This window comes from Emys orbicularis, chromosome 6 (genome assembly GCF_028017835.1).
Source record: "Emys orbicularis isolate rEmyOrb1 chromosome 6, rEmyOrb1.hap1, whole genome shotgun sequence".
In the NCBI taxonomy this organism is placed as follows: Eukaryota; Metazoa; Chordata; order Testudines; family Emydidae; genus Emys; species Emys orbicularis.
The window spans coordinates 79670481-79698221 of record NC_088688.1 but is presented as its reverse complement, the minus strand read 5'-3'; the positions used below and the strand labels follow the sequence as shown (position 1 = coordinate 79698221).

The following is a 27741-nucleotide window of genomic DNA, read 5'->3' as shown; positions in this document are numbered from 1 at the left end:
GCTACAGAATTTAGTACAGCTCCAGAACTAGATGATTTCCTCAGGTCCCTTCCAACCCTGATATTCTATGATTCTATGACAGGTTTCAGAGTAGCAGCCGTGTTAGTCTGTATCCGCAAAAATAACAGGAGTACTTGTGGCACCTTAGAGACTAACAAATTTATTAGAGCATAAGCTTTCTATGAACTCAGGCTTTGGAGGGTTTTGCTGTCTCAGAGTTCTCAAATGCCTTCGTTTCAAATCCCAGTATGAGTTATTACAAAGCTGTCTGCTAGCCTCACTCTGACGCAAAAAAGGAAGCTACATAGTTTAACATTCTCTATTGCAAAATTAAAAATACATTTCATTGCACAGTGAAGCAAACACGCTCCTTGCACAGAAGGCGTTCCTTGCATCCCCCAGCTTGGTGCCTGTAGCATTGATTTCTTCATACACTAGATGGCAGTAACTAATTCATTCGCTCCCTCTTTCACTAGCCGGTCTGTAAAAAGGATATGTTATTTCCTGTAAGAATAAACTCTCTCATGTATCGCTGGTTGGAGGAACAGCTTGTCTTGACAATCCTGCTGAATAACCTCCCCGGAAAAAGAATGTGGGCAGACCCCTGAATTCACCAATCATGTCTCCCAGAGTTTGGGGGTGGGTCAGGGCTACGTATTGCTGGCTGCCTCCAGTAGGTTTGACTGCTTGTATTACAGCTTCTGTTCGCTATGCTGCAGCTAAGCTTTGCTCTCTCCAGGCACGTTTTACTGAGGAAGAGAATTTTAGCATCTTATAAGAGGCCTGCTGCATTCATGTCTACTTTGCTGATCAATCAGCCCCAGTATGCGTGGTTGAAAGACCTGGGACTGAAAGAAGAAAATGAAGGCGTGTATAATGGGATCTGGGGAGGAAGAGGAGAGGTAGGTTTGTAGCTCGAGGAACCCTGAACCAGTGGCATTGATTTAAAGAGTGGCTGACTTTCTGGATTAGGAAAAGCGAGCTGCTGCCAAAAGCTGGAGGCGCCTGAAATCAATGTGCTGCCGAAAAAAGGAAAAAAACTTGTTAACTATGTTGCAGTCGGACAGCTTTGAAACCCTATAAAGTATCAGGGGGTAGCCGTGTTAGTCTGTATCTACAAAAACAACAAGGAGTCTGGTGGCACCTTAAAGACTAACAGATTTATTTGGGCATAAGCTTTCGTGAGTAAAAACCTCACTTCTTCGGATGCATAGAGTGAACTATACTTTCACTCTATGCATCCGAAGAAGTGAGGTTTTTACTCACGAAAGCTTATGCCCAAATAAATCTGTTAGTCTTTAAGGTGCCACCAAACCCTATAAAGTTATTGTTTCTGTGCAAAAAAATTTCTCAGTGGGAGAGCAAAGTAGAGATGTTTGTCTGCCCCATCCCCCGTTATAGGCCCTCTGAAGTTAATAGTCACTAGGGTTGAATAACCAAAAGTTTGTATGTGGCAATTTCTTTACGCTCCAGCTTTTGGTATGTATTATTTGGCTTGCCTCCTTTGTAGGGCGATGTTATCTTGTTGCATCTAGTCTGGTCTCTCTCCCACCTGGAACATCTCCTTGGTTGGTGTAGTTTTTTCTGACACGCTTTGTGTTTAGTATATTTTTGTATGTGTTTGCATTATTGCTTATATTCCTTTTTGCATAAAAAAAGTCACTGTGTCTTAATACCCTAGGTATCATACCCTCTCCATCCAATACACACCAACATTTACCCCTAGTTATGCATATTCCTAACCTGACTGTAAAATATTCTCTCTTTAGCTTGTGACAACATATTGCCCAGCTAATGATGAGCCAATAGCAAGTGTGCGACAGGTAAGTTTGTCTTTTCTCTTTCTGGTGCCTACTTAGAGCAAGGGCTCAAAAAAGGCACATGGTAGCCAAAGGCTAATTTGGAAAATAAAGTCCAAAACCCTGGTGAGAAGGCCAGTCCTCCACCCCAGCTGCTAGGAAGGAGAGGGAGATGAAATTCTGATCAAGTTGCTGTCTCTGAGTCCTCTACCCATATTAGTCTCTGGCAATCAGGTGGCTGGTAAATGTGAAGCTCTTGGGTGGCTGCAATGGTCTCACCCTCCCTCCCCAACCTCCTGCCTGTGTTTTGGAGGGAAGGGGACAATTTTGCTATTCAGTCTCTCTAGTCTTGGAGGTGCTGCAGAAAAGGAGGAGATTCTGCTACTCTCCCTTCCCATAATCTTTTTTAAGGAGTTGGGGGATGTAAGGGAAGCTCCTATTTTGTGACTAGCTCTAGTGCCTGTTGCTTCTGTTCATAACTTTCTCATCCAAGTATCTGAAACTGATATTTTTCTTCATGGTTTCACTGCATAGCAACAATGACATGGAACAAGAGTCTTCACAATTTCACTGGTCAACCTGTGCATAATATAGTTGGACAACTTCCGTGCTGTGATGCTTAACTAAATTTCTACCCTCTTTATTACAAAAACAACATTCAAAAATGTATGTCTGTACTGTGGGGAAAAGAAAAAAGGGGTATTCTTAACATAGGTTAGCTCTGGTTAAAATATCCGTGAAGACAGCAGCTCAGGTTCACAGCTCGAGTTCAACCCAAGTTTCCCCTAGGCTGTTAACCTAGTTAAAAAGCAGAGTTGCCTTGTTTCCGCTACTGTTTTAACCTGAGTTAGCTAACATGGGTTACCTAACCCTTGTTAAGACGACCCTCCCCCCTCTTTTTTTTCTTTCAGTGTAGACATACCCTTAAGCTCAAATGCTGCCCTTCCGGTCCCATAGGTGAGGCGAGCACAAACCAGTAGATCCAGATGGAGGAGATATAGCATGGGGGAGAGAGGGCTTGTTAGCCTATTCTCTTTATTCCCCAACCCTCCAAGGGTTTCAGGCTTCATAGATCCCGATGGGCTGGGTGCAAAGGAGTGAAGCTGGGAGGGTAGATACTCTGCAGTACTTTTTATTATTATTACTATTTTTATTTTGTATTAATAGTGGGATTTACAATAATAAAGCAAAATGTCACTAAATGGGCTATGTGTATTCCCGTGATTTTTTCCCAAGGGGAATACAGCTGAAGGAAAACTTTATTTAAACTGTAAACTTTGGCTAGGATAGTAGATATGTTCCCCAGACATCTTTGTTTATTATATTAATTTTCCAATTTAATTTTCATTTCTAGCAACTGTCTTGTCAGCACAGTTAGAAACCAGCATGTCACACTGTGAACACAGTAGCTTAGAATATAACTTTCCTAAAGAATGATACCTCCCAATTCAGCACTGTCCACAGAAAATCCATTCTGCTTGAGTCATGCTCACTGCCTCTTCTGTATTTCAGCTTCAGGCAACCAATAGCAAAGTGACTTCTGTGTTTTGTGTCCCCCCCCCCCCCCAATCCTTGTTCATTTAGGCCAGCTTGGAGGACTATGAAGAAACAATAAAGAAAGCTAAAGAGGCATGGAAAATATGGGCAGATGTAAGTTGACAAATGATTATTCATATTTTTGAAAGTGTCTCTACAGCAGATAAGGACCCCTGAAACTACTAAATTACCCTTTTCTGTTAGAGACATAATCAAGACCCCATGTCCTATACCAAGGGCGGGCAAACTTTTTGGCCTGAGGGCTGCATCGGGTTTGGAAAATTATATGGAGGGCCATTAGGGGAAGGGGTCGTGGCCCGGCCCCTACCCCTCTCTCTGCCCCCCCCCCAGGACTCCTGCCCCATCCAACCCCTCCTCTCATTCCTGGCGGCCCCCCCAGGACCCCTGCCCCATCCAACCACCCCTTCTCCTTGTCCCCTGACTTCCCCAGGAACCCCTGTCCCTGACTGCCCCCCGCCGGCCCATCCAACCCCCCCTCTCCTTCCTGACTGCCCCCCCAGGAACCCTGCCTCCCCCCACTCCCTGCCCCCTTACCGCGCTGCCTGGAGCACCAGTGGCTGGCGGCTCTACAGCCGCGCTGCCCGGCTGGAGCCAGCCACGCTGTCACCACCGCACAGCACAGAGCACTGGGTCAGGCTGGGCTCTGCAGCTGCGCTGCCCCAGAAGCTCGCAGCCCCGCCACCCAGAGCATTGCGCTGGCGGCGGAGCGAGGTGAGGCTGCGGGGGCGGGGGAACAGCAGGGGAGGGGCCGGGGTAGCCTCCCGGGCCAGGAGCTCAGGGGCCGGGCAGAAGGGTCCCGTGGGCCGGATGTGGCCCGCGGGCTGTAGTTTGCCCACCTCTGTCCTATACGATACCTTAAACCTAAATTGCGCAGCAAGGACCTCATAATCACACAGCACCTTTTCCAAGCCCTCACTGCCCTCCAGGTCCAATGTGTTCATTTGATATAAAATGCAAACCATTTAAATGTGTCTCCAAACTTTCAGTGTGCCACAGACATTTGTATTGTAATGTGTTTTTGTACTATAGAAGCTGTTGTAGAGAGTGGAAGGAAGCTAGAAGTCTTTAAAACTAAGTAAGAAAAAGGTGTGTGTGTCTGTCAGAGAGATGTTTCTTGTTTGGTTGATTTGTCCTCTCCCGCCACCCTGAAGCTGCCCATGGAGGAGGTTTTAGTATCTAGGAGGGCAGTTGATCATTGTGGTAATGGGGAAGGCACTAATCTTCTTTCCCCTTGGGTAACTTTTTAATTTTGGGAAAGATGGATATTGCAATTCATTATTTTTCTCACCCCAGAAACCTTTTAGTGAAAATAGCTGCTCTTATCCCAATAATAATACATCCAACAATGATGGATAAATATATCAGGCCAAATTCTTGGCTAGTGTACATCAGCATATTTATGCTAGTTGAGAATATGGCTCATCAGCTTTCTTTCTGCTGAAATTATCAGCAGTGAAATATAGTTAACAAGGTTAACATTTAAAATATTCATAGTAGGCTTCAGAATCGATAAGCAGCTGAGTATGAATTGTTCCCATTAATATCAACAGTACTATAGTTTCAGCCTGCCTGCAGACTCTGGTAGATATTACTGGAGTGATTACATAAAGCTCACGTCCTGAAGGTTGTTTTTGCAACCAAAAGGATTAGATCGCTTTTTTTTTTTTTGGACAGTTTGGCTTCTGTAGCATAGCTACGTAAGACATCTTTTAAAATAGGGAATTATGTTGCCAACTGCTCTGTCATGTAAGTACATTATACACTGGGCTCTAGCAAGATATTCACAATTCACTATGTGAAATCAGGGCTGGCTGGACTAAAAAGGAGGGCAGTAAAAATGCATAGTGAGCATGATATGTGAGGAATTTACTTTCTGACAGGTCCCTAAAGCTCATATCTGTTTGAAAATGGTCCACATGTATACTGGAATAGGATAAGGAGAACAGTAATTTGAAGACTGCATTCAGCCAATGATGCAGAACCTGCAAACCCTTATTCCCATGAGCAGTTCTATTTGAGGCCCTGATTCAGCAAGAATTCAGCCTAACATTAAACATGAGTAGCCCACTGTAGTCAGTGGGAGGAGAGAGGACAAAGATACAGTAACTGGTTGGTCTTCCCTGTGACGTTGTGCAGTCTATATGGTTTTATAAAAACTTGATAATAAGTCAATATAATATAACTGGGATAGTTTTAGAGAAAATACGGTAATAAGTGAATGTAACGTAACTGGGATATGCTTCATGCAAAAGGTCTCTTGTAAGGTATCATTACAAAGCTTATAATCTACTGAGTATGATCATCTGATTTGTATAAATGTACCACTCTTGTATCTAAAACTAGAAATATAAAATGTAACTCTGAGGGCCTATTGTAATTATGTAAAATGTGGGCCATTAATGATGGTTTGGAATCTTGATGACTCCCATTGTCTGCAGAGGGCTGTTTACCTGTGAGTCTCCCTGTATATGTGTGTGCTGGCAAGTGAGTAATGAAGTCTTGCAGTGACATGTGATCATGTCACCTGAACTGGAATCCATCTTTAATTTGGTGCTTTTCCAGTGAGGGGGGGTGGAAACCCAGAGGGACAAAGGGTTCCCGCCTTATGCAAAAGATATATAAAGGGGTGGAAGAGAACAGAAGAGGAGAGGAGCCATCATGAAGAATCCCCTAGCTACCACCTGAGCTGGAACAAGAGCTGTACCAGGGGAAAGAATTGTGCCCAGGCCTGGAAGGTGTCCAGTCTGAGAAAAAGCTTACTGAAGCATCTCTGAGGGTGAGATTATCTGTATTCAGTTTGATTAGGCATAGATTTGCGCATTTTATTTTATTTTGCTTGGTGACTTACTTTGTTCTGTCTGTTACTACTTGGAACCACTTAAATCCTACTGTCTGTATTTAATAAAATCACTTTTTATTTAGTAATTTACTCAGAGTATGTATTAATACCTGGGGGAGCAAACAACTGTGCATATCTCTCTATCAGTGTTATAGAGGGCGAACAATTTATGAGTTTGCCCTGCATAAGCTTTATGAAGGGTTAAACGGATTTATCTGGGTTTAGACCCCATTGGGAGTTGGGCATCTGAGTGCTAAAGACAAGCACATTTCTGGGAGCTGTTTTCAGGTAAACTTGCAGCTTTGGGACAAGTGATTCAGACCCTGGGTCTGTGTCTGGAGCCAGACTGGAGTGTCTCGCTCAGCAAGACAGGGTGCTGGAGTCCTGAGCTGGCAGGGAAAACAGAAGCAGGGGTAGTCTTTGCACATCGGGTGGCAGCTCCCAAGGGGGTTTCTGTGATCCAACCCGTCACATTCCCTTAATGTAAATAGTGGCCTGGCTGCAAGTGCCTGTAGCAGAAGGTGCAGTTTAGTCTCTGAATCAGTTTCTTTAAAAAAAAAAAAATTTTTTTTTTGTCTAGGTTCCTGCACCTAAACGTGGAGAAATAGTGAGGCAGATTGGCGATGCCTTGAGAAAGAAAATCAAAGATCTGGGAAGCTTGGTAAGGTGTCCAGAGAAACGTGTACACATTTGAAAAAGTCAAAATTATGTTTGACTCTGGTTTTAATGTAGCTCTGTGTAATTAAGTGAGAAATTGTTAGTCTTAATAACTTCTAAATACTTTTTGGTTTCCACTAATGATCTGTGGTAACAAATAAGATTTTTTTTTTTTTTAAAGGAAACTAAATGTAAGTCTGCATTTTTGGTGCCCTATTTTAAAAATAATGCCACTTCAGTTTAGAGTTTTAAAGTGATGCTGTCACAATTCTCAGGTTCAGAATTTAGGGTGACCAGATAGCAAGTGTAAAAAATCGGGACGGGGTTGGGGGGTAATAGGTGCCTATATAAGAAAAAGCCCCCAAAATCAGGATTGTCCATATAAAATCGGGACATCTGGTCATCCTATCAGAATTCGATCAATATTTTTCTTTTTCATCCACTACCCCTTCTCCCTTCCTTCTTGTACCAGTTCACAAAGCTGTATTTGTTGTAACTTGTGTCTTGTGTGGGAAGCACTGCTTCAGGTTTTTTAAAAGACAGTTTGTTTACAGGAAATGGGCCACAAATATTTATGAATTAATAAACCTAGGATGGGGTTTTCAAAGGTGTTCAGAATTAGTCTAACTCTGCTGGCTCCCATTGGAGCCAGTCATCAAATTCTTAGTGACTTAAATGGAGTTGGGAGCTAGCACTTGAAAAAAATCATACCTCTAATTCACAAATGGTCTTAAAACGATACTAGGCTCCTGGTCACGCTGTCATCTCCAGTTTCTCCCCTTCCCCTAAGAGCATTGTCCTCAACACACCTGTCAAAACAGGAAAAAATGTAAATGATTCTGAAACTGTCCTCTTTCCAAACAAAGACCTTTACCGTGCTCAACTGTCACCATGCTGCTTTCCCACCTTTCTGTGAGACAGGGCATTGATACTAGAACGGTCCTGAAAGAAGACTTCCTCTCATACAGAGCTTTTCAACATAAGTTCTTTCTGGTGATCTGAAAAATTGTGAGAACTAAGACTAAGCTTGATAAGTTTATGGAGGGGATGGTATGATGGGATAGCCTAATTTGGCAATTAATTGATCTTTGATTATTAGCAGGTAAATATGCCCAATGGTCTGTGATGGGATGTTAGATGGGGTGGGATCTGAGTTACTACAGATAATTCATTCCTGGGTGCTGGCTGGTGAGTCTTGCCCACATGCTCAGGGTTTAACTGATCGCCGTATTTGGGGTCGGGAAGGAATTTTCCTCCAGGGCAGATTGGCGGAGGCTCTGGAGGTTTTTCGCCTTCCTCTGCAGTGTGGGGCACAGGTCACTTGCTGGAGGATTCTCTGCACCTTGAGGTCTTTAAACCACGATTTGAGGACTTCAGTAACTCAGGCATAGGTTAGGGGTTTGTTACAGGAGTGGGTGGGTGAGATTCTGTGGCCTGCGTTGTGCAGGAGGTCAGACTAGATGATCATAATGGTCCCTTCTGACCGTAAAATCTATGAGTCTATGTGGAGAACGAGGGATTTAGGAGGTGAGATGGTCTGTGAAAGGATCTCAGTAAGTGCTGGTGCAGGATATAAAAAGTTGGAGGATTGCTGCTGTTGGACCATTAGATAGTTTCCAGGATGGAATTAGTGTTCTAGGTACCTCTGTGTTTACTCAGAGTACTGTTTCCCTGCCTAGTGTGGACAGAGAGAGGTCTGAAAAATGTGCTAGAGACAGCATGTGATGCAGCTCCGAGTTGCTAAAGCATGAAGTTATTACATGGTTCTCAATCTGATAAGGGAAAAAAAAATACTAGAACCCTGCTTGAAATCTATGGCTGCTGTTATACAGGAGATGATCATAATGGTATCTTTGGATCTATGACTCCTCCTAATGAGGTAGGGACGCCCCTCCCTAGTAGTTTCAAACTCCCACTCCTTGCCTTGGGTGAACCCTCTATCAACCTTTTGGGAGGCAGAAATTCACCCAGAAAACACTCCAGCACCTTTACAGATACAGATGAATGTTGAGTATCAGAGGGGTAGCCGTGTTAGTCTGAATCTGTAAAAAGCAACAGAGGGTCCTGTGGCACCTTTAAGACTAACAGAAGTATTGGGAGCATAAGCTTTCGTGGGTAAGAACCTCACTTCTTCAGATGCAAGTAATGGAAATCTCCAGAGGCAGGTATAAATCAGTGTGGAGATAACGAGGTTAGTTCAATCAGGGAGGGTGAGGTGCTCTGCTAGCAGTAGAGGTGTGAACACCAAGGGAGGAGAAACTGCTTCTGTAGTTGGATAGCCATTCACAGTCTTTGTTTAATCCTGATCTGATGGTGTCAAATTTGCAAATGAACTGGAGCTCAGCAGTTTCTCTTTGGAGTCTGGTCCTGAAGTTTTTTTGCTGTAAGATGGCTACCTTAACATCTGCTATTGTGTGGCCAGGGAGGTTAAAGTGTTCTCCTACAGGTTTTTGTATATTGCCATTCCTGATATCTGACTTGTGTCCATTTATCCTCTTGCGTAGTGACTGTCCAGTTTGGCCAATGTACATAGCAGAGGGGCATTGCTGGCACATGATGGCATATATAACATTGGTGGACGTGCAGGTGAATGAGCCGGTGATGTTGTAGCTGATCTGGTTAGGTCCTGTGATAGTGCTGCTGGTGTAGATATGTGGGCAGAGTTGGCATCGAGGTTTGTTGCATGGGTTGGTTCCTGAGTTAGAGTTGTTATGGTGCGGTGCGTGGTTGCTGGTGAGAATATGCTTAAGGTTGGCAGGTTGTCTGTGGGCGAGGACAGGCCTGCCTCCCAAGGTCTGTGAAAGTGAGGGGTCATTGTCCAGGATGGGTTGTAGATCACTGATGATGCGTTGGAGAGGTTTAAGCTGAGGGCTGTAGGTGATGGCCAGTGGAGTTCTGTTGGTTTCTTTTTTGGGCCTGTCTTGTAGCAGGAGGCTTCTGGGTACACGTCTGGCTCTGTTGATTTGTTCCTTTATTTCCTTGTGTGGAATGTTGGTGGATTAAAAGATGAATGTTGGTGGATTAAAAAAAAAAAAATTCAAGTGCCCCTCCAACATCCATCCCTTAGTCACAGAGGAGGGCACCTCTTTCCCCTTGTGTGGCTGATCTTGAGTGCAGTGTGGTGCAGACTCATAGTGGCCATAAAGATAAGTTGCCCTTTGAACCCAGAACTCAGACTCCTAGCCTGTTGTGTCTCTGCAGCAGTAGCAGGTGCCATGTTCTGCACCCTGCCCTGTCCCATTTGATACAGTTCCACATGGGAAATTATTAGTTAAATTGGAGAAGATGGGGATTAATATGAGAATTGAAAGGTGAATAGCACTGAATAGTCTTTTTACGTGCCCATCACGTTGGCGGCTCATAGTCAACCTGCCATCAATCAATACATCTGTGTCTTCTCTGTCGCTTCCAACTGGTAAGTCCCCAGCTTATAGCAAAAATATATAAACTGGCCATCAACAAGTTTAGGCTTGAAATCAGACGAACGTTTCGAACATCAGAGGAGTGAATTTCTGGAACAGCCTTCCCAGGGGAGCAGTGGGGGCAAAAAAACTAACTGACTTCAAGATTGAGCTTGATAAGTTTATGGCATGTAGCTGATCTGTGACTGCTGCCACCAAGTATCTCCAACAACTGGTGATGAGACACTAGATGGAAAGGCTCTGAGTTACTACAGAGAATTCTTTCCCAGGTGTCTGGCTGGAGGGTCTTGCCCACATGCTCAGGGTCTAACTGAGTGGCATATTTGGGGTCGGGAAGAAATTTTCCTCCAGGTCAGATTGGCAGAGACCCTGTTTGTTTGTTTTTTTGCCTTTCTCTGAAGCATGGAGCATGGGTCACTTGCAGATTAAAACTAGTGTAAATGGTGGATTCTCCGTAACTTGAAGTCTTTAAATCATGACTTGAAGACTTCAGCCAGAAGTTATGGGTCTGTTACAGGAGTGGGTGGGTGAGGTTCTGTGGCCTGCAATGTGTAGGCGGTCAGACTAAATGATCATGATGGTCCCGTCTGGCCTTAAAGTATGTGAGACTAAAAAATGATCCTGTGTGTTCTTAATGTTGTCAGGTCTCACTAGAGATGGGAAAGATTTTTGTCGAGGGTGTTGGCGAAGTTCAGGAATATGTTGATGTCTGTGACTATGCTGTTGGCTTGTCCCGAATGATCGGTGGACCTGTCTTGCCTTCAGAAAGTAAGCACGTGTATTAAAATTTGTATTTATAAAGTTCTGGATATAATGGAGCTCGTTCTACATTACTGCACTGTAGATTATATATTTATGCAAGTTACCAGTTTACGGTATCTGCTGTTGTGACTTGTTTGATCTATGTGATGATCTGTTTTGGTGCTACAGAGTGCATCCATTCTTGTCTCAATTAGAAACTGCATACATACAGTAACAGAGAACTGAGTTCCTCTCCATTAACAAAGTCGCTAAATCAAAGTATAGAATGAGTACAGCAAAATCTAGCTAGTTTGCATTAAGACATGGGAAACCTGTTGACAAATTAAACTTTGCAGATTGATGAGTCAGCAAGAAACATGCTTGTACTTTTGTTTCCCTCATTATCCAACTGACATGATTATTCCTTACAACTAGTTTACCAGCATATATTGTATGAGTAATTAATTCCTACAAATAGACTTCATTAAAGCTATTAAAGTTCTGCTGAAAAATGAGATGATGCTGTTTGATGGAAATATCTGGCTTGTGGATTATTGAAATAAATTTCAGCAGATCATCTAGCTGGAATGTAAACACCCTTTCTATGTATTAAGATACTGCCATGCACCAAGACAGCTCTAATTCAATTTTGCTGAAACTGACCTCTCTCTTTTTGTTCCCTAGCAGGCTATCTGCATTGACTTTTTTGTGTCTGTCCTAACGGTTATTAGAAAAATACTCTCTGTTATGCAGCAGAGCTTATGCTATGTTTTTGTTCTGATAACTATGCAACTATTGAATGAATTCTGGTGCATTTATCAGCAAGTAACTTACGTTGTGTTAAAAAATGTCCTACAATTGCCAATACAAAGGTAATAAATTGAGTGCTGCCCACATCACTGCAAATAAGATAAGATAAACTATCCACCTACTTCTGATAAACAAAATAGATGGGTCCCAAAAGTCAACAAACTTTGGCTCTGTCTCAGATCCTGAAGATCTGTTGCAGTCCATGCCTTTTCTTTTTTCATTTATTGAGCAAAACAGTCAGGCACGCACACACAATCAAATTGCTCTAATTTGTGTCTTTGTTTTCAGGACCTGGCCATGCCCTTATAGAACAGTGGAATCCTGTGGGATTGGTAGGAATTATCACTGCGTTTAACTTCCCCGTAGCAGTGTATGGTTGGAATAATGCAATTGCAATGATCTGTGGGAATGCTTGCCTCTGGTAAGATGCTCAAATACTTTGCAACAAATACTTTAAACTAAAATGCTGATAGTGGTAGTCTTTGCTCATCACAGCAGAGTTATGTTTGTAAGGCTACTCTCAGGCATGTAAGGAATACTATATTTGAAAGGTCAGGTATCTGCTATTCATCCCACATTTACAAACTCTTCACTTGTGATATCTCTAGGTTGTCTTCAAGTCCTGCTTAAAAGTTCTATTCTACCTTATATTACTGTAAGCTCTTTGAAGCAGGGATGTCTTGGAATTCATGTCTATACTGCATCTAGCACAATGACTGTAACAGATAGCCCAATTAGGTATTGAGCCCTCTAGGCTTTACTGTCATACAAATTATAGAGAATATGGTTGACATTTAAAAATTGGGTACATAGAGCTAGGCATTCAAATAAGTTGTTTTATTTTCAAAGGTTCTGGGTACCTGTAGCTCAGTTTCACTTCACTAGAAGTTCTGGATCTGTAACACCTCTAATGCTAGATACTTAGATGGAAGTCGCTCAATATTTAGACACTCAAATCTGAAAATGTCTGGCTAAGCTTACAGTGCCTTACCTCTAACTCTGATTCCTTGCGTATTACAAGAGTTGCATAAGGTATTTTGTATTTTTGGGAATGAAAATGATTTTGCATTTTTTTTTTCTTAAAGGAAAGGTGCTCCTACAACGTCCCTTATTAGCGTAGCTGTTACAAAGTAAGTTTTTGAATATATGTACATATAATTGCTTTTGCACTTTGTCTCTGAGATCTTGTGGCTGGGACGAGAGTGGCTTCGTCTCCTTCCCCTGCCATACAGACAATAACAACGTATATTGAATAAATTTGTTCCCTTGGTTGCCCCTTTTTTGAGTCCTCTGCTGAGCAGTAGCAGATGTCTGGGGTCTTGCAGTTCAGCTTCTCAGTGGAGGAGAAATCAATGATGGAGAGTCTACGTGATGCTCTAAGTGTAACATGTTTTGTTTGTGCACATACCAATTCTGAGTGAGACTGTGAAACAGCATGCTGATGCTTCCGTCTTCCAGGAACCTCAGCCCAACACCAATGCCTAGATTTAAGGAAGCAACTTCAGGCTCTGATTAGTGTTAGTTCTTGAGGCAAACTCTCCTGATGCTTGCACAGTTCTCTCTCTCCTGAAGTTGCCTCAAAACAGAACCTGGCCTAATCCAAAACTAACAAGCCAGCATGTCTTCCCAAGAATCAAAACTTGCTCACATGCAAAGGAAAAAAAAAATTGGACAACTGTAATAATGCCACTCGGTGACACCTGTGATGACACTATCAATACATTGAGGAGATGGCTTGTATGCACTTTAACCTGTTTTAAGAAATGAAAGTACTACAATATTTACAGTACTTGAGAACATGACCTATGAAGGAAGGCTGAAAGAATTGGGTTTGTTTAGTTTGGAAAAGAGAAGACATGATAGCAGTTTTCAGGTATCTAAAAGGGTGTCATAAGGAGGAGGGAGAAAACTTGTTCACCTTAGCCTCTAAGGATAGAACAAGAAGCAATGGGCTTAAACTGCAGCAAGGGAGGTTTAGGTTGGACATTAGGAAAAAGTTCCTAACTGTCAGGGTGGTTAAACACTGGACTAAATTGCCTAGGGAGGTTGTGGAATCTCCATCTCTGGAGATATTTAAGAGTAGGTTAGATAAATGTCTATCAGGGATGGTCTAGACAGTATTTGGTCCTGCCATGAGGGCAGGGGACTGGACTCGATGACCTCTCGAGGTCCCTTCCAGTCCTAGAATCTATGAATTTATAATACTATTCATTCCTGAGAGTATGCCCCTGTCCCCCCCCCCCCCCAAATGCTAGATGCTACTTCTGCGAATAATTTCCTTTCCTTTCCAAAGGAAATACTATGAATTATGCTATATTGGGATTTTATATGCTCATCTCTCTTCTCTTTGCCAGTTACATCCTGGAAGATGCACTATATTTTAAATATGTGGATTTTGTTATAAGCCTTACTATTACACTGGACAAAGATCTTTTCAGAGAGGAGAATATATTTATATATAAACCGTGCACCTGATACAGATGATAGACTCTTACTATTTTCACCTTGTCGCAAAAAAAAAAAAAAATTAACTGCTGATTTTTTTTATCACATGCATCTGACTGAGATCTCTCAAATCCCAGCCTCTCAAGAAATTTCTCTTTTTTTCTAGGATAGTAGCCAAAGTTTTGGAGGATAACAAAGTGCCTGGTGCAATCTGCTCCCTGATATGTGGTGGAGCAGATATCGGGTAGGCAAAACTTCTTGCATTTTGTGGGGAAGGGAATGGCGGAAGGGTGGCTTATGGAAATAGTCTAGTTTGAAAATAGCTTTGCGCTCTCTGAACCTTGTACTACCACTTAGAAACCAATTGAATCTACCTTGTTTTATTTGCCTCTAACTTGGACATGCCTGTCTATCCATAGACTCTTTAGCGCAGGAAACATCCTATCTTGATTGGAAGGCATCCAGCACATTGCTGGCACTACTGTAAATATGTAACTAATAATTCCATGGACCATTGCTGGAACAACCATATTACTAGCTTCCAGTTTGGTGAGGGTATTTGTCCCCATTTTTAACTCTTCCCCTCTCCCCCTACTTTGTAGCAACATCTAACAAACTCTCTGAACTGCCATAAAGAATACAACCTGGGTATAGTCCCTGCTATATCCCTTCCCCCCAACAACCTTCATGGGCATGCCAGTGGGGGATGTTCACTCCCATAGAGGTGCATGTGAGCCCACAAAGTGCCTAAAGCCTTGGCAGGCCTACACCCCAAGTTGTAGTTGATAGCATGGGTCTGATAGCATTAGGTTAGTTGCCATGCCAATGGTGCTGTACAAACAGCAAACAAGTGCTTAAACAGATTTGTTCCTGTAGGCAGGGTTAGACTTCAGAGTTAGTGCAGATGTCACGGTACTAGAATCTGACATGGAAATATGGCACTTACGCTTCTTTGAGTTGCATTCCAGTTAGGCACTGACTTGATTCTTTTAAATCTGTTTTGTATTCCTGGCTTTCAAAAGCGTAAATGTAACCTTTTGTTATAATTAAGGCTAAGATTTTGTCATGCATATTTTTAGTAAAAATTACAAACAGATCATGGGCAATAAAGAAAGGTCATTGGCTTCTATGAATTTATCTTATGCATGACAAAATGGGGAGTTGCGGGGTCCCCACACCACCCCTGGGGTCTCTTCTGGAAGCTGTGGGGTCTCTCCACCGCCCGTGACCTCCGTGATTTGAGCCCGCAGTGCCTGGGAGCTGCAGGGTCCCCCCACGGCCCGCGATGGCTGGGAGCTCTGGGCCCCACAGTTCCCAGCTACCATGGTTGGTGGGGAGACCCTGCAGCTCCCAGGCGCTGCAGGCTCAAGTCATGGAAGTCACGGAATCCATGACTTCCAGAGACCTCTGTGACAAAATCATAGCCCTAGTTATAATTAAGAAACACATTTCTCATGTCAACTTTCTCCAATTGTACGCACTTTTGAGGATAGTTGTGTTCTCTTATGTAGCACAGCAATGGCAAGAGATGAGAGAGTGGACCTGCTGTCTTTCACTGGCAGCACTAAGGTGGGCAAGCAGGTGGCACTTATGGTTCAAGAGAGATTTGGTAAGTATGTAGATTTTTGCTTTTTCCCCTTTAAGTGTTTCATTTGTTTAGGAAACGGGGCTGAGGGAACTCTGACAAATAGAACTTGTCTCAGTTGCCTTTTTTTTTTTTTTTTAAACTTGTGTTACAAGTGCAGCAGCGAAGCTGCATTTCTGCTAATTCTAGCCTAATCCAGGACTTTTTTAGAGTCTCCTGAAATCTGGCCTCTGCTGTACTCAGTGGGCCTGCAAATTGTTTTTTGATGGCCTCTCTGAATCTACCTGATTCTTGTCTAGTGTGTGATTTAATTTAATATAATGGAGATATCCTGGAAGGGACCTTGAAAGGTCATTGAGTCCAGCCCCCTGCCTTCACTAGCAGGACCAAGTACTGATTTTGCCCCAGATCCCTAAATGGCCCCCTCAAGGATTTGAACTCACAACCCTGGGTTTAGCAGGCCAATGCTCAAACCACTGAGCTATCCCTCCTCCTGATGATGCCACTGTGGTCAGCACTGATTTCTGGGAGGGTTATCCATGCGTAACTGCCTCTCCGGACCCAAGTGTAGCTGCCCCCACCATGGGAGGGTGTGTTATCATCAGGATATCACAAATTGCCTCTGCTGCAGAAGTGTTGCTGAATCCTGGATCCATGCCCGGTTGTCAACATCTAGATATTTTCAATGGACTATTCGCCACATGAACCAAAAGCCTTGGGCCACTATCCCTCCATTTGAGGATTTTGGGTTGCATTTTGCACTCTCTTCAGTCACTCCCTGATTTGAACTATATAATTCAGAGCAGCTTTCACTATCAAGGCTCATCAAAGAATGGAAGGCCATACCGTCCTAAATCTCTAAATTTGGAGGAAACTTGCCAGCAGGGCCGGCTCCTGGCTTTCTGCCGCCCCAAGCGGCGCGCAAAAAAAAAAAAAAAAAGCCACGGCAGCGCGATTGCGCCACTCCACTCTTCGGCGGCAATTTGGCGGCAGGTCCTTCGCTTCGAGAGGGACTGAGGGACCCGCTGCCGAATTGCCGCCGAAGACCCGGACGTGCTGCCACTTGGTATTGGCCGCCCCAAGCACCTGTTTCTTTAGCTGGTGCCTGGAGCTGGCCCTGCTTGCCAGGAAAATAAGCACAAGTGCTAATTTTTCTTGCTGATCCCCTTTGATTTCATTATCATCTCTCTCATTGTCCGTGTCTTTCACACGCTGCACTACTTTAGTGTTTTTTAAAAAAAATTTTTAAAGCAAAAACTTTCACTGTAGGCTAGACTGTCTTATCCTTAGTCCTTGAGTAGTACCATTGGTTTCAGTGGGAGCATTCATGGAATAAGGTATTAGTCACTGTACAGGGACAGTCTATGATTGTTACTCACAACTAGCTTCTTAACTCACGTTATTATTTACTTATTTTAACAGGACGGAGTCTGTTAGAGCTTGGTGGAAACAACGCCATTGTTGGTAATACACAATATAATAATCTCGTCTCATACAAGTTACTTCTAATGTTAATATTGTGTTCATAGTAGACTAATCTTTTTATCGGGGATTGTCGTCTTATGTGTATGGAAAGTACCTAGCATATTGTGAATGCTATCACAGCTGAAGGCCCAGATTTAATAAGTTCCTTAGGCAAGTACCTGACTTGAAACACATGAAATACCCTGCTGAATCAGGACTAAATAATATGTGACTAATGATCCCTCCCCCTCCACACACACACCTCCCTTCTTATGAGCAGTCCTCTACCTCCCAGCTCTCAAGGCGCTACATCCTAGTCACCATCTTCCAGTCAAGGACTAGATGGAAATCCCTTTTGTCTGTCAGTGCCTCTCCTTAACTGGCCAGAGGGATCACTGTGGAACAAAACACCGTTAAAAAGCTGAACAGGCAGCCTCTGATCTTGGCATTGAGAGATGGGCATTATAAATTGCACCCAGGTGTTTCACATGGTTGTTCTGAACATAAACACTGGATCATAAGACTTCTATTTTATAGGGTTTCTCAAGCTAAAAATAGTAAAGCTACTACCTCTGTTCTCTATTAACTGAAAACTGTAATATCTGAATTTATTTTTCCCAGTTGTTACTTTTCCCAACTTTGCTTTATTTATTTTTGCATTGCACTCTGCTTGGGTGATAAGTCTAGAATGGTCATTTTTCCATCCTGGTTGTTGTGTACTAGCGCACTGCTGTTCTGGGTTTGCAGTATTGTGAGGGACAAACTCATTTAGGAAAATACAAGTGAAAGGTCAAGAAAAATGTGTCTATGTATTGGGCCTTGGGGGTGTGGTTTTATTTATTTTTCTGATATATTCAAATTATGGGATATAAACTATATCACTTGAGAACCATGTTTAAGGATGGCTTTAATTGGGGGGTAGCTGTGTTTTTAGAGTTCTAGAATATATTTATACTTAAGGGCCAGCCAATAGGCATATAATTTTGGGGAAACATTCTTAAGAAAAATATCTACTTCCCTCTTTGTTGTCCAGTAGTATAGTTCAGATTTAAGTATCTTAAAGCCTGATCTAGTGCCCATTAAAGTTGATGTGAGTCTTTCCATTGACTTCCAGGGAGTTGGATCAAGGTCTTGGGGAGCAGCGGGGAGCAGCTCGGGTAGCTATACACGGGCTACCTCTGCTTGAGCTAATGTGCTACAAGATCAGTGTGGCCATGGCAGCATGGGCTGCAGCTCAGGGTAGGTACTCCAGTTTGTACCCAGCAGGTCAGGCGAGATTGTACTTGAGCAGCTAACCCGAGCTGCAGCTTGTGCCACTGCAGCCACACCGATATTAACATACTAGCTCACGCTAGCACATGTATGACTACCTGAGCTGGGAATTGTACCTCCTTGCTGCTATGTAGATATAATCTTAATGGGGGCAGGAGAAATGCACGCTAGTTAACACTTGATGTCCTGGTACACTTTTTCCCCCTCTGTTGCACACTTTTAGCCTTCTTAGATTGTTGAATTTCCAACCTTGCTAATGGATATCAAATCCCTCTGAAACTTGTGTTAAGTTTTATTTCTATGTCTTGTGGCAGGAAGTAGCATAGATGATCTTCCTGTTGTTTTAAACATACTGCCTTTTGTGGTCATGGTCTTGTTTAGGTGACAGGGTAAAAGTTGCCTGATCATTTTTGCCTTTTATTTAATAATCTTGTAAACCTACAAAGTTCCTGCTGACTAATCTGTCTGAAGTCTTTTTGAACAGTCAAACCCCAGTATGACACCACTTTGAGCTATATTAATTTTTAAACTTACCACTTCTTTTTCTGCTTCATGATTTTTTTATTTTCTTTTGCTGCCCTGGGTCCACTGAATTAGTCACTTGAGCCCTTTGGCATTGATTCTCCATGCTATCTGATCTTCCTTTGGTGTTGTTTCTCCAGGCCATCTGGGTTCCACTCAAGCAGAATAGAGAGGGGAGGGATGCAGGAAGCTGGTTGCAGTTTCTTGATTCACAATCAAGTTGTGTTGCTTGCGGAACTTTGTTCAAAGTGGCCTGGAGAACCAAACCTTTGTGCTTAATTCCAAATACATACAGGAAACTAGTTTTAAAGTGTCCTTAACCTACACTATTCATTCATCTCTTTCCTAGTGCTACCCGAAAGGCCTAATAGAGTTTACTATGTTGACTAATTTATGTCCACTGAATTTAGAGGGGCTTGGAACCAGAAGCCAATAACTTACACCTTGATGTTCAATTCCTCTTTAAGTGTTTGAAGATGCAGATCTTAACCTAGTCATCCCCTCTGCTCTATTTGCTGCTGTGGGGACAGCAGGCCAGAGATGCACAAGTGCCAGAAGGCTGGTGAGTACATATGTATTGTACAGTTGGGATAGTTAAATCATCCAGTATGAAGGTGGAGAACAGTCAGGAGTATTCTTAAAACATACTTCAAATGCATCTAAAGCCAGTGCGACAGGAAAAATGACTGTTTAACCTGCGGGTCATGATTTTAAGTTCCAGAACTATTTCCTTACATGTGTTTTTTAAAAATACCCAATGACACTAAAACTAAAATATAAAATCTAACATTTCTCATCCTTTATACTCATTGAATTTCACTTTGCTTTCATTGCCAAGGCAGTCATCTTCATTTATTTGAAATATACTGCAGTTTCTGCTAGCAAGTAGTACAGTGTTTGGATTATAGCATATAGGGATTTTCTTTGGTTTTTAAAAAAGCAATTTCCATCATATTAAAATTGTTTAGACTATCTCTGTTGATATCATTATTATTTTGTAAAAGCTTATTTTAACAAAATCTAAATATTGGAGACTAATTTAACTGATGTCCCTTTTTTAGATGAATAGTTACTGAACAAAACCATAATTTGAGCAGGAAAACTTCAACTAGTTTGCCCGGTCTAGGATTCTAAAACTAATGTGTTTAGTGCTCAAATATTTTGTCTAATTATTACACTTCAGACTTCAAAGCCAAATTAAAAATAAAAACTAGTTTGTCTTGCCACCAGTATTACAGATGTCAGTTGTTTAGCCACCATAAAAAGTTCAAGTGCAATTTTGGTATGAGGAACTTCTTCTCAAACTCAGTATAAGCTTTAGAAAGACATTTATAATGAATGAGGGAGATCCACTGTAAATGAATGTTGCAAATTAACCATAAGCAAACAAAGCAAGAATAATATATCAATGTGTTTTCACCATTTATTTTGACTTGTATTTAGTTTTAAATTGATAGCTTGAATCTTAGCATGAGACTTCACAGCAGTAACTTGATATCAAAGTTCACTTGAGATGGGGAGCAGCACTTTTTTTTTTTTTAAATTGACTGAAGTGTGAAGATTAGCAAGGCTCTACTATAAATTTCAGTACTTTTGTAGTGAGAGAGACTGCATGTCTTCAATTTTCAGTCCAGTGAGTGGGGTAGGATGGGGTGAGAGAAAATATTTCAGAGTTGCTAACTAGATTTTAAATCTATTTATCTTCTCTTTGTATTACAGGGGACTGATTCAACAGGCATTTTGTTGCTAACTCTCTCAATATTAGCATGAGTCTTATGATATTTGGAGGGTTTTTTCCCCTAAAAATCCCCAGGTTATAGCATTTTATGTGTATGTGTGTAATCTCAACTTTTCATTTGGAAAAATATGCTTTTTAGACCTTGTGGAGAAAAGCTTTGAATTGTGTTCTGGGTGTCCCCTGAAGACCCAGAAATCAGAAGGCAAATTAAGACTCCCTTTTTAAAAAAAGAGAATAGTTTTTAAGCCAGTCTCATGATTTTTGAGGCTTTATTTAGGCTTTTTTTGAATGCTTGAGGTTGATTATACAGCTCCTATTCTTCAGGGATGCCCAAAGTTCAACACACAAAGTTTTGCAAATTTCAACAGCTGTGACATATTACTAACTGTTTCATAAAACTCTTGTGACTCTATTTAGTTCTTGCATGAAAGCATCCATGATGAGGTGGTGGAGAAACTTGCTAAGGCCTATGCACAGGTTCGCATCGGTGACCCATGGGACTGTAAGTAGGGTTTTATTTTATTTGCTCCTACTTATAAAGGGAAAAGACTATTACAAAATGATTGAGTTAGCTTCAGTTAGAATGGGAGCTGTGAAATAGGGAGGAGGAATCTAATTAATCCTAATTGTTTTGTTTATCTTGGACACATTAAATGGCTATTTTCCCAGCTATCATGGTGATAGGCATGTTAGAAATGTATACAGTTGTCCTAAAATAATGTCTTTGATCTCTATGCCATATGTAATATGTTTTTACTTTTCAGCCACCACTCTGTATGGGCCTCTCCACACTAAACAAGCAGTGATGATGTTCCTTGATGCAGTGGAACAAGCCGAACAGCAGGGTGGCTCTGTGGTGTATGGTGGGAAGGTGATTGTTTTTACTATCCGGGCTGTTAGAATAGAGCATCAGAAAAATGACCACAGATTGGTGGGTCACGGAGAACCCAGATCATATTCCGACTGGTTGTATGAAGCTGTCAGGAGCTTCAAATATTTAAGTCTATCAAGTCCGACACATGGTGGGTGGGGATGGCTCCATCTGACGTCTGAGGCAACATGTTTTAGAGAATTGAGGTGAGTCTGGGAAAATGAAATCCTGAGTTCAATGTCAGCTGTGCCACTAACTCAGTGTCTGGCCCTGGACAAGTCTCTTGCACTTTCCCCAATCTGTGGAAAGAGAATTCTGCTTTCCTTATTCCTGTGTTGTTTAATTGCAGTTCACATTTTCACACAAAGAAAAGCAGCTCCCCTCCCCTCCAAACCCTGGCCTCCCATTCTCAATGAAACACTGGAGCTAGGGCTCTGAACGACATCCTGAGTCATGTAGGCATCCCTGTGGAGCAGGATAATAAGCTCTTATCCAGGCCTTCAATTTGGATTATTGCAATCTCCTCCCTGACATCCATATCTTTCCCAGGTTTCTGGCTGGTGGGTCTTGCCCACATGCTCAGGGTCTAACTGATCACCATATTTGGGGCAGAGAAGGAATTTTTTCCTAGTTCAGATTGGCAGAAACCCTGGGGGTGGAGGGAATTTGCCTTCCTCTGCAGCATGGGGCACGGGTCACTTGCTGGTTTTAACTAGTGTAGATGGTGGATTCTCCGTAACTTGAAGTCTTTAAATTGTGATTTGAGGACTTCAGTAACTCAGCCAGAGGTTAGGGTCCCATTACAGGAGTGGGTGGGTGAGGTCCTGTGGCCTGTGTGCAGGAGATCTGACTAGATGATCGTGATCGTCCTTTCTGGCCTTAAAGTCTTTGAGTCTTTGTCTCCACCTTCAGTGCATTCAGAACATAGCCACTCAAGTGACCTTCCCTGCTTGCCATTCACAACACAGATGGGAAGAGGGAAGCTTACTGTCTGTAGGGTCACTTTGCAATTTGATTTTGTGTGTATAATTGTATGTGTAATGCTGTACATTTTGCTCATCTATTTTCTGGATGTGTTACTAAGTAGAACTTGGTACAGTGTGTTCAGTTTAGCTACTTATGGAAGGTTTTCTGTTTCTCATTGCAAGATATAGTTACTGCATCTAAACTACTGAATGGGATGCACTAAGTGTACCTAGTTCCTAAGCCAAACACTGATTTGTCTGAAGTAATAACTTGGCTATCACTTTTTGTGTGTGTTTTGAAGGTTCTAAATCGCCCTGGTAACTATGTTGAACCAACAATTGTGACTGGCCTTCCCCATAATGCATCCATCGTGCACACTGAGACATTTGCCCCCATTCTTTATGTGCTGAAATTCAAGGTAACAAAAAACAAACAGAAGGAGGAGTTAAATGAGCTTTGGTCCAGTGTTATTTCAATAGTGCATATGGCCTGTATGTTAAATTGAAGCATGCAAGGGGGAGAGGGAGGATGAGAGAAGTATTCCCAAGTGTGTGTCATGTTCATGAAACTGTCCTAATTAGGTGTATTATTGGCCAATTATTATGGTTCTCAACTGTAGGGGTATCTGGCATAACTGCATAGCTCAGGACTTGGTTATGTTTATATATCTTATTTAAAAAGCACCCAGGCTTAAAGATGGTAGTCTATACGGGACTGTAGATGATTATTGCATAGATTGGAGGGCGGGGGGGAGGAAAGCTCTTTGTCATTGCCTTTCTGTACAACCAGTGTGTGCAGGCATGCTAATATGTGACTAGGTATACAGCTATTTGCCATGTGATTAACATGATGCAACATGGCACTAGTTTAAGTTAGCATTCTGTTTTTCATGGTACCTTTTTGTGGTGTTCACTGCTTATCTTCAGTAGTCCTGGCATAACTACTTATGTACTTCCTTCCAGACAGAAGAAGAGGTCTTTGCTTGGAATAATGAAGTAAAACAAGGTCTCTCTAGCAGCATTTTCACCAAGGATTTGGGCAGAATTTTCCGCTGGCTTGGGTATAACTCTTATATTTTTCCTCTTTCTAAAACACAGGATTGTCTAATTTGCAAACACTTAGTCAAACATTACTTCTTCAACATTAAAGCCTCTTTTAGAGAAGACACCTGGCTCTTTTCCTTACCATGTGACTACAGAAGTTCACATCGTTTGTCTATCTTGTCTTTGCTCTTAGGCCTAAGGGATCAGACTGTGGTGTTGTAAATGTCAACATTCCAACCAGTGGGGCTGAAATTGGAGGTGCTTTTGGTATGTTAATTACATTTCCTACCTGGATGTTTTGGAACAAATTGATAGATTTAACAGTAGTAAGTTGGACCAGGACCAGATGGTATTCACCCAAGGGTTCTGAAGGAACTCAAATATGAAATTGCAGAATTACTAACTCTGGTATGTTAACTATTATGTAAATAAGCCTCCGAACCAGATGACTGGAGGACAGCTAATGCGACGCTGATTTTTAAAAAAGGCTCCAGAGGCAATTCTGTCAATTACAGGCCAGTAAGCCTGACTTCAGTATCAGGGAAAGTTGGTTGAAACTATAGTAAAGAAAAGAATTATCAGACACCTAGATGAACACGATTTGTTGGGGAAGAGTCAATATGGCTTTTGTAAAGAGAAATCATGCCTCACCAAGCTATAAGAATTTTCTGAGGGCGTCAACAAGCGTGTGGACAAGGGTGATCCAGTTGATATAGTGTACTTGGACTTTCAGAATGCCTTTGACAAGGTCCCTCACCAAAGGCTCTTAAGCAAAGTAAGCAGTCATGGGATAAGAGGGAAGGTCCGCTCATGGATCAGTAACTGGTTAAAAGATAGGAAAAATAGTAGAAATAAATGGTCAGTTCTCACAGGGGACAGAAGTAAATAGGATCCTCCAAGGACCAGTGCTGTTCAACATATTCATAAATGATTTGAAAAAGGGGTGAACAATGAGGTTGCAAAGTTCACAGTCAATACAAAATTACTCAAAATGGCAGTCAGCTTTGGACTTTACTAGTAGTTACAAAGGGATCTCTCAAAACTGGGTGACTGGGCAACAAAATGGCAGATAAAATTCACTGCTGATAAATGCAAAATAAAGCACACTGGAAAATATACTATCTCAACTATACATACAAAATGATGGGGTTTAAATTCGCTGTTACCACACAAGAAAGATCTCAGTCATTGTGGATAGTTCTCTGAAAACATCCAGTCAATGTGCAGCAGTTGTTAAAAAAGTTAACAATGTTAGGAACTATTATGAAAGGGATTGATAATGAAAGAGAAAATATCATCATGCCACTCCATAAATCCATGGTATGCTGACATCTTAAATACTGTGTGCCATTCTGGTCGCTCCATCTCAAAAAAGATATTAGAATTGGAAAAGATACAATGAAGGGCAACAAAAATGATCAGAGTTATGGAACAGCTTCCATATGAGGAGAGATTAAAAAGACTGGGACTGCTCAACTTAGAAGAGAGATGTTTGAGAGGGGAGGCATGTGATAGAGGTCTATAAAATCATGAATGGTGTGGAGAAAGTGAATAAGGAAGTGTTATTTGCTCCTTCACATAACACAAGAACCAGAGGTCACCCAATGAAATTAATAGGCAGCAGGTTTAGAACAAACATAAGGAAGTGCTTCTTCATCCAACACACAGTCAACCTGTGGAACTCATTGCCAGGGGATGTTGTGAAGGCCAAAAGTATAACTGGGTTCAAAAAAGAATTAGATAAGTTCATGGAGGATTGGTCCATTAGTGGCTATTACCCTAGATGATCAAGGACACAACTTCATGCTCTGTGTCCCCCTAAACCTCCAACTGCCAGAAGCTGGAACTGGACTATAGAGCATGGATCATTCGATAATTGCCCTGTTCTGTTCATTCCATCTGAAGCATCTGGTACTGGCCACTGTCAGAAGACAGGATTCTGGGCTAGATAGACCATTGGTCTGAATCAGTGTGGCCATTCTTATGTTCTTATGATGCTTTTAGATGATCATATCCTACAGCAATGGGGCCTATGGTATAAACCTGAGGTTCAATTTTAAAAACAAACAAACATGGTTTTTGTTTTTTTCCCTTATGAACATTATTTTCTTCTTGCATAGCTTCTGGTAAAGACTAGTCACAGCATTGCCACTTTAAGAATAGCTTATTTCAGGTCTTCTGACCACTTGATTTTTAAGGCCAAAATCTGCCCAATTTCCTCACTGTAAATGTACGGAAATCAATGTTATTGCTCTGCATTTATGCTAGTGTAGCAGAGACTAGAATTTGGCCAGTGGCAAATTTTCCGTTCCATTAAAAAAAAAATTTTTTATTTAATAAAAGCATAGCATTTGGAACATTTATTGCTATGAAGGAAAGGTAACCCAAAATACCTTGATGATGGGTAACAACCTCTCACTGGGCCGAGAGCACAAACCATTAAAACCAAAATTCCAATTGCTGCATGCATAAGAAAAATGGCTTTTAGAGAACCGCTATGCATGTTGTTATTGAAACTCGATTCCATATCGTGCCAGCTACTGAACTTCTTCCTAAGGGGATCTGTAAAACATATATTCACCTTTGGCACTTCTCTCTCCTAAACCTCCCCACCCTGTAACAAAACAAAATAAAACTGCCATAGCATTGCTCTCACACTACATAGTTATTTTCTCCAGTTAAAACCAACCATTCGCATAATACAGGTGTCAACAGGAAGGCAGAGAGACAAAATGGGTGAAGGCCAGCATTTTCAGCCTGAGTATGTGGAGGTGGGTCTCTGTTTTTCTTGTAAAGTGGGGGAAGGAGAAGAGCTTTTTTACTTCTGAGAGTTTTAATTGAACTTATTAAAAAAACCTCTCATCCTCCCCGCAGTACAAATATAACTTTGGTTGAAGTGTGGGAGCATAAAATAACCACAAAGGAGCTTCTACCCCTCAGTGGTGTAAATAATTTTGTTGTTGTTTTTTTTTTTTGGTGAGGTGGTGAAAAGCACACTGGTGGTGGAAGAGAATCTGGCAGTGATTCATGGAAACTATACATGAGAAGGTCCACTTGGTAAGAGCTAGGCTTACATAATTTATATACACTACTGACAGTGGCAAGTATAAAGGTAAATACTTAATTTCTATGAGTGTCCATTTTTACTGGGCGACTATTGACACACAGCAGCAAACACCTGTCCTGAACCATATGTATGCCAATAACTAACATCCTTGTTTCTGTATGCAGAGGGCCACATAGTTAGGGTGACCAGATGTCCTGTTTTTAAAGGGACAGTCCCATTTTGGGGGACTTTTTCTTATATAGGAGCCTATTACCCCCCACCCCCGTCCCGTTTTTTCACAGTTGCTGGTTACCCTACACGTAGTATAGACTAGGAAGCAGAAGTTGCTTTCAGTAGTAGAAGTAATTTGAAAGACATCAGTCTGCCACAACACTCTTGGTTGGAGACACATGGAGGATTATATCTTCTCTTCAGTCTGGTCAAGAGGAGGCAGTCAGGAAGGGGATGCAATCCTCCTGTGATGCCCAATTTCTACACTATAGAGATTGGTAAAAATGACTTTTCGCCATGCTTTTTAATTTAAAACAAACTGGCAAATGCGTTAAGGAGGGCTTGTATACATGAAACAGTTCTTGTAATTGATTTTAATGATCAAGTCTATTTCCTAAATTCTTCTTGTTTCTCTTTCAGTACAATCAACTACAGCAAGGATTTGCCTTTGGCTCAAGGAATCAAGTTTCAATAACAACCTTGTGAGAGGGGGTATCCTGAAAACTCCTGACATTTCAGAGCCATGCACTTTCTAACCTTGACTGAGATAATGATCTGAAACTATACTGCACCAAAATAAACGCAGCAGCTACAGTACTTCTGTGTCAGATAGCCAATTGTTATATTTTGCATCAATTTCAATAATGTATCAAATTCTTATTTCAGTTCTGAAAAGTAAATTACATGATGTTTGAGGGAAGGGTTTTGCACTGGATTAAAGTGGCCTGCAGAA

At 41.8% G+C, this 27741-nt stretch overlaps 1 protein-coding gene across 2 annotated transcripts; it reads left to right on the top strand.

The window, feature by feature from the left end:
* Positions 1-525: 525 nt before the first annotated feature.
* ALDH7A1 (aldehyde dehydrogenase 7 family member A1) lies at positions 526-27741 on the top strand. 2 transcript variants are annotated; one of them, XM_065406118.1, is made up of 18 exons: positions 526-673; positions 1770-1823; positions 3384-3449; positions 6776-6856; positions 10919-11042; positions 12114-12246; positions 12911-12955; positions 14437-14514; positions 15782-15879; positions 17278-17319; positions 19581-19675; positions 21269-21353; positions 21616-21722; positions 22990-23106; positions 23651-23748; positions 23925-23998; positions 26713-26788; positions 27429-27741. In XM_065406118.1, exons 1-18 carry the CDS (start codon positions 620-622, stop codon positions 27481-27483), a joined length of 1482 nt encoding a protein of 493 aa, XP_065262190.1. In that variant the 5' UTR covers positions 526-619; the 3' UTR covers positions 27484-27741. The 2 variants fall into 2 exon arrangements, with proteins under 2 accessions (XP_065262190.1, XP_065262189.1); XM_065406117.1 differs by having other exon boundaries at positions 637-902.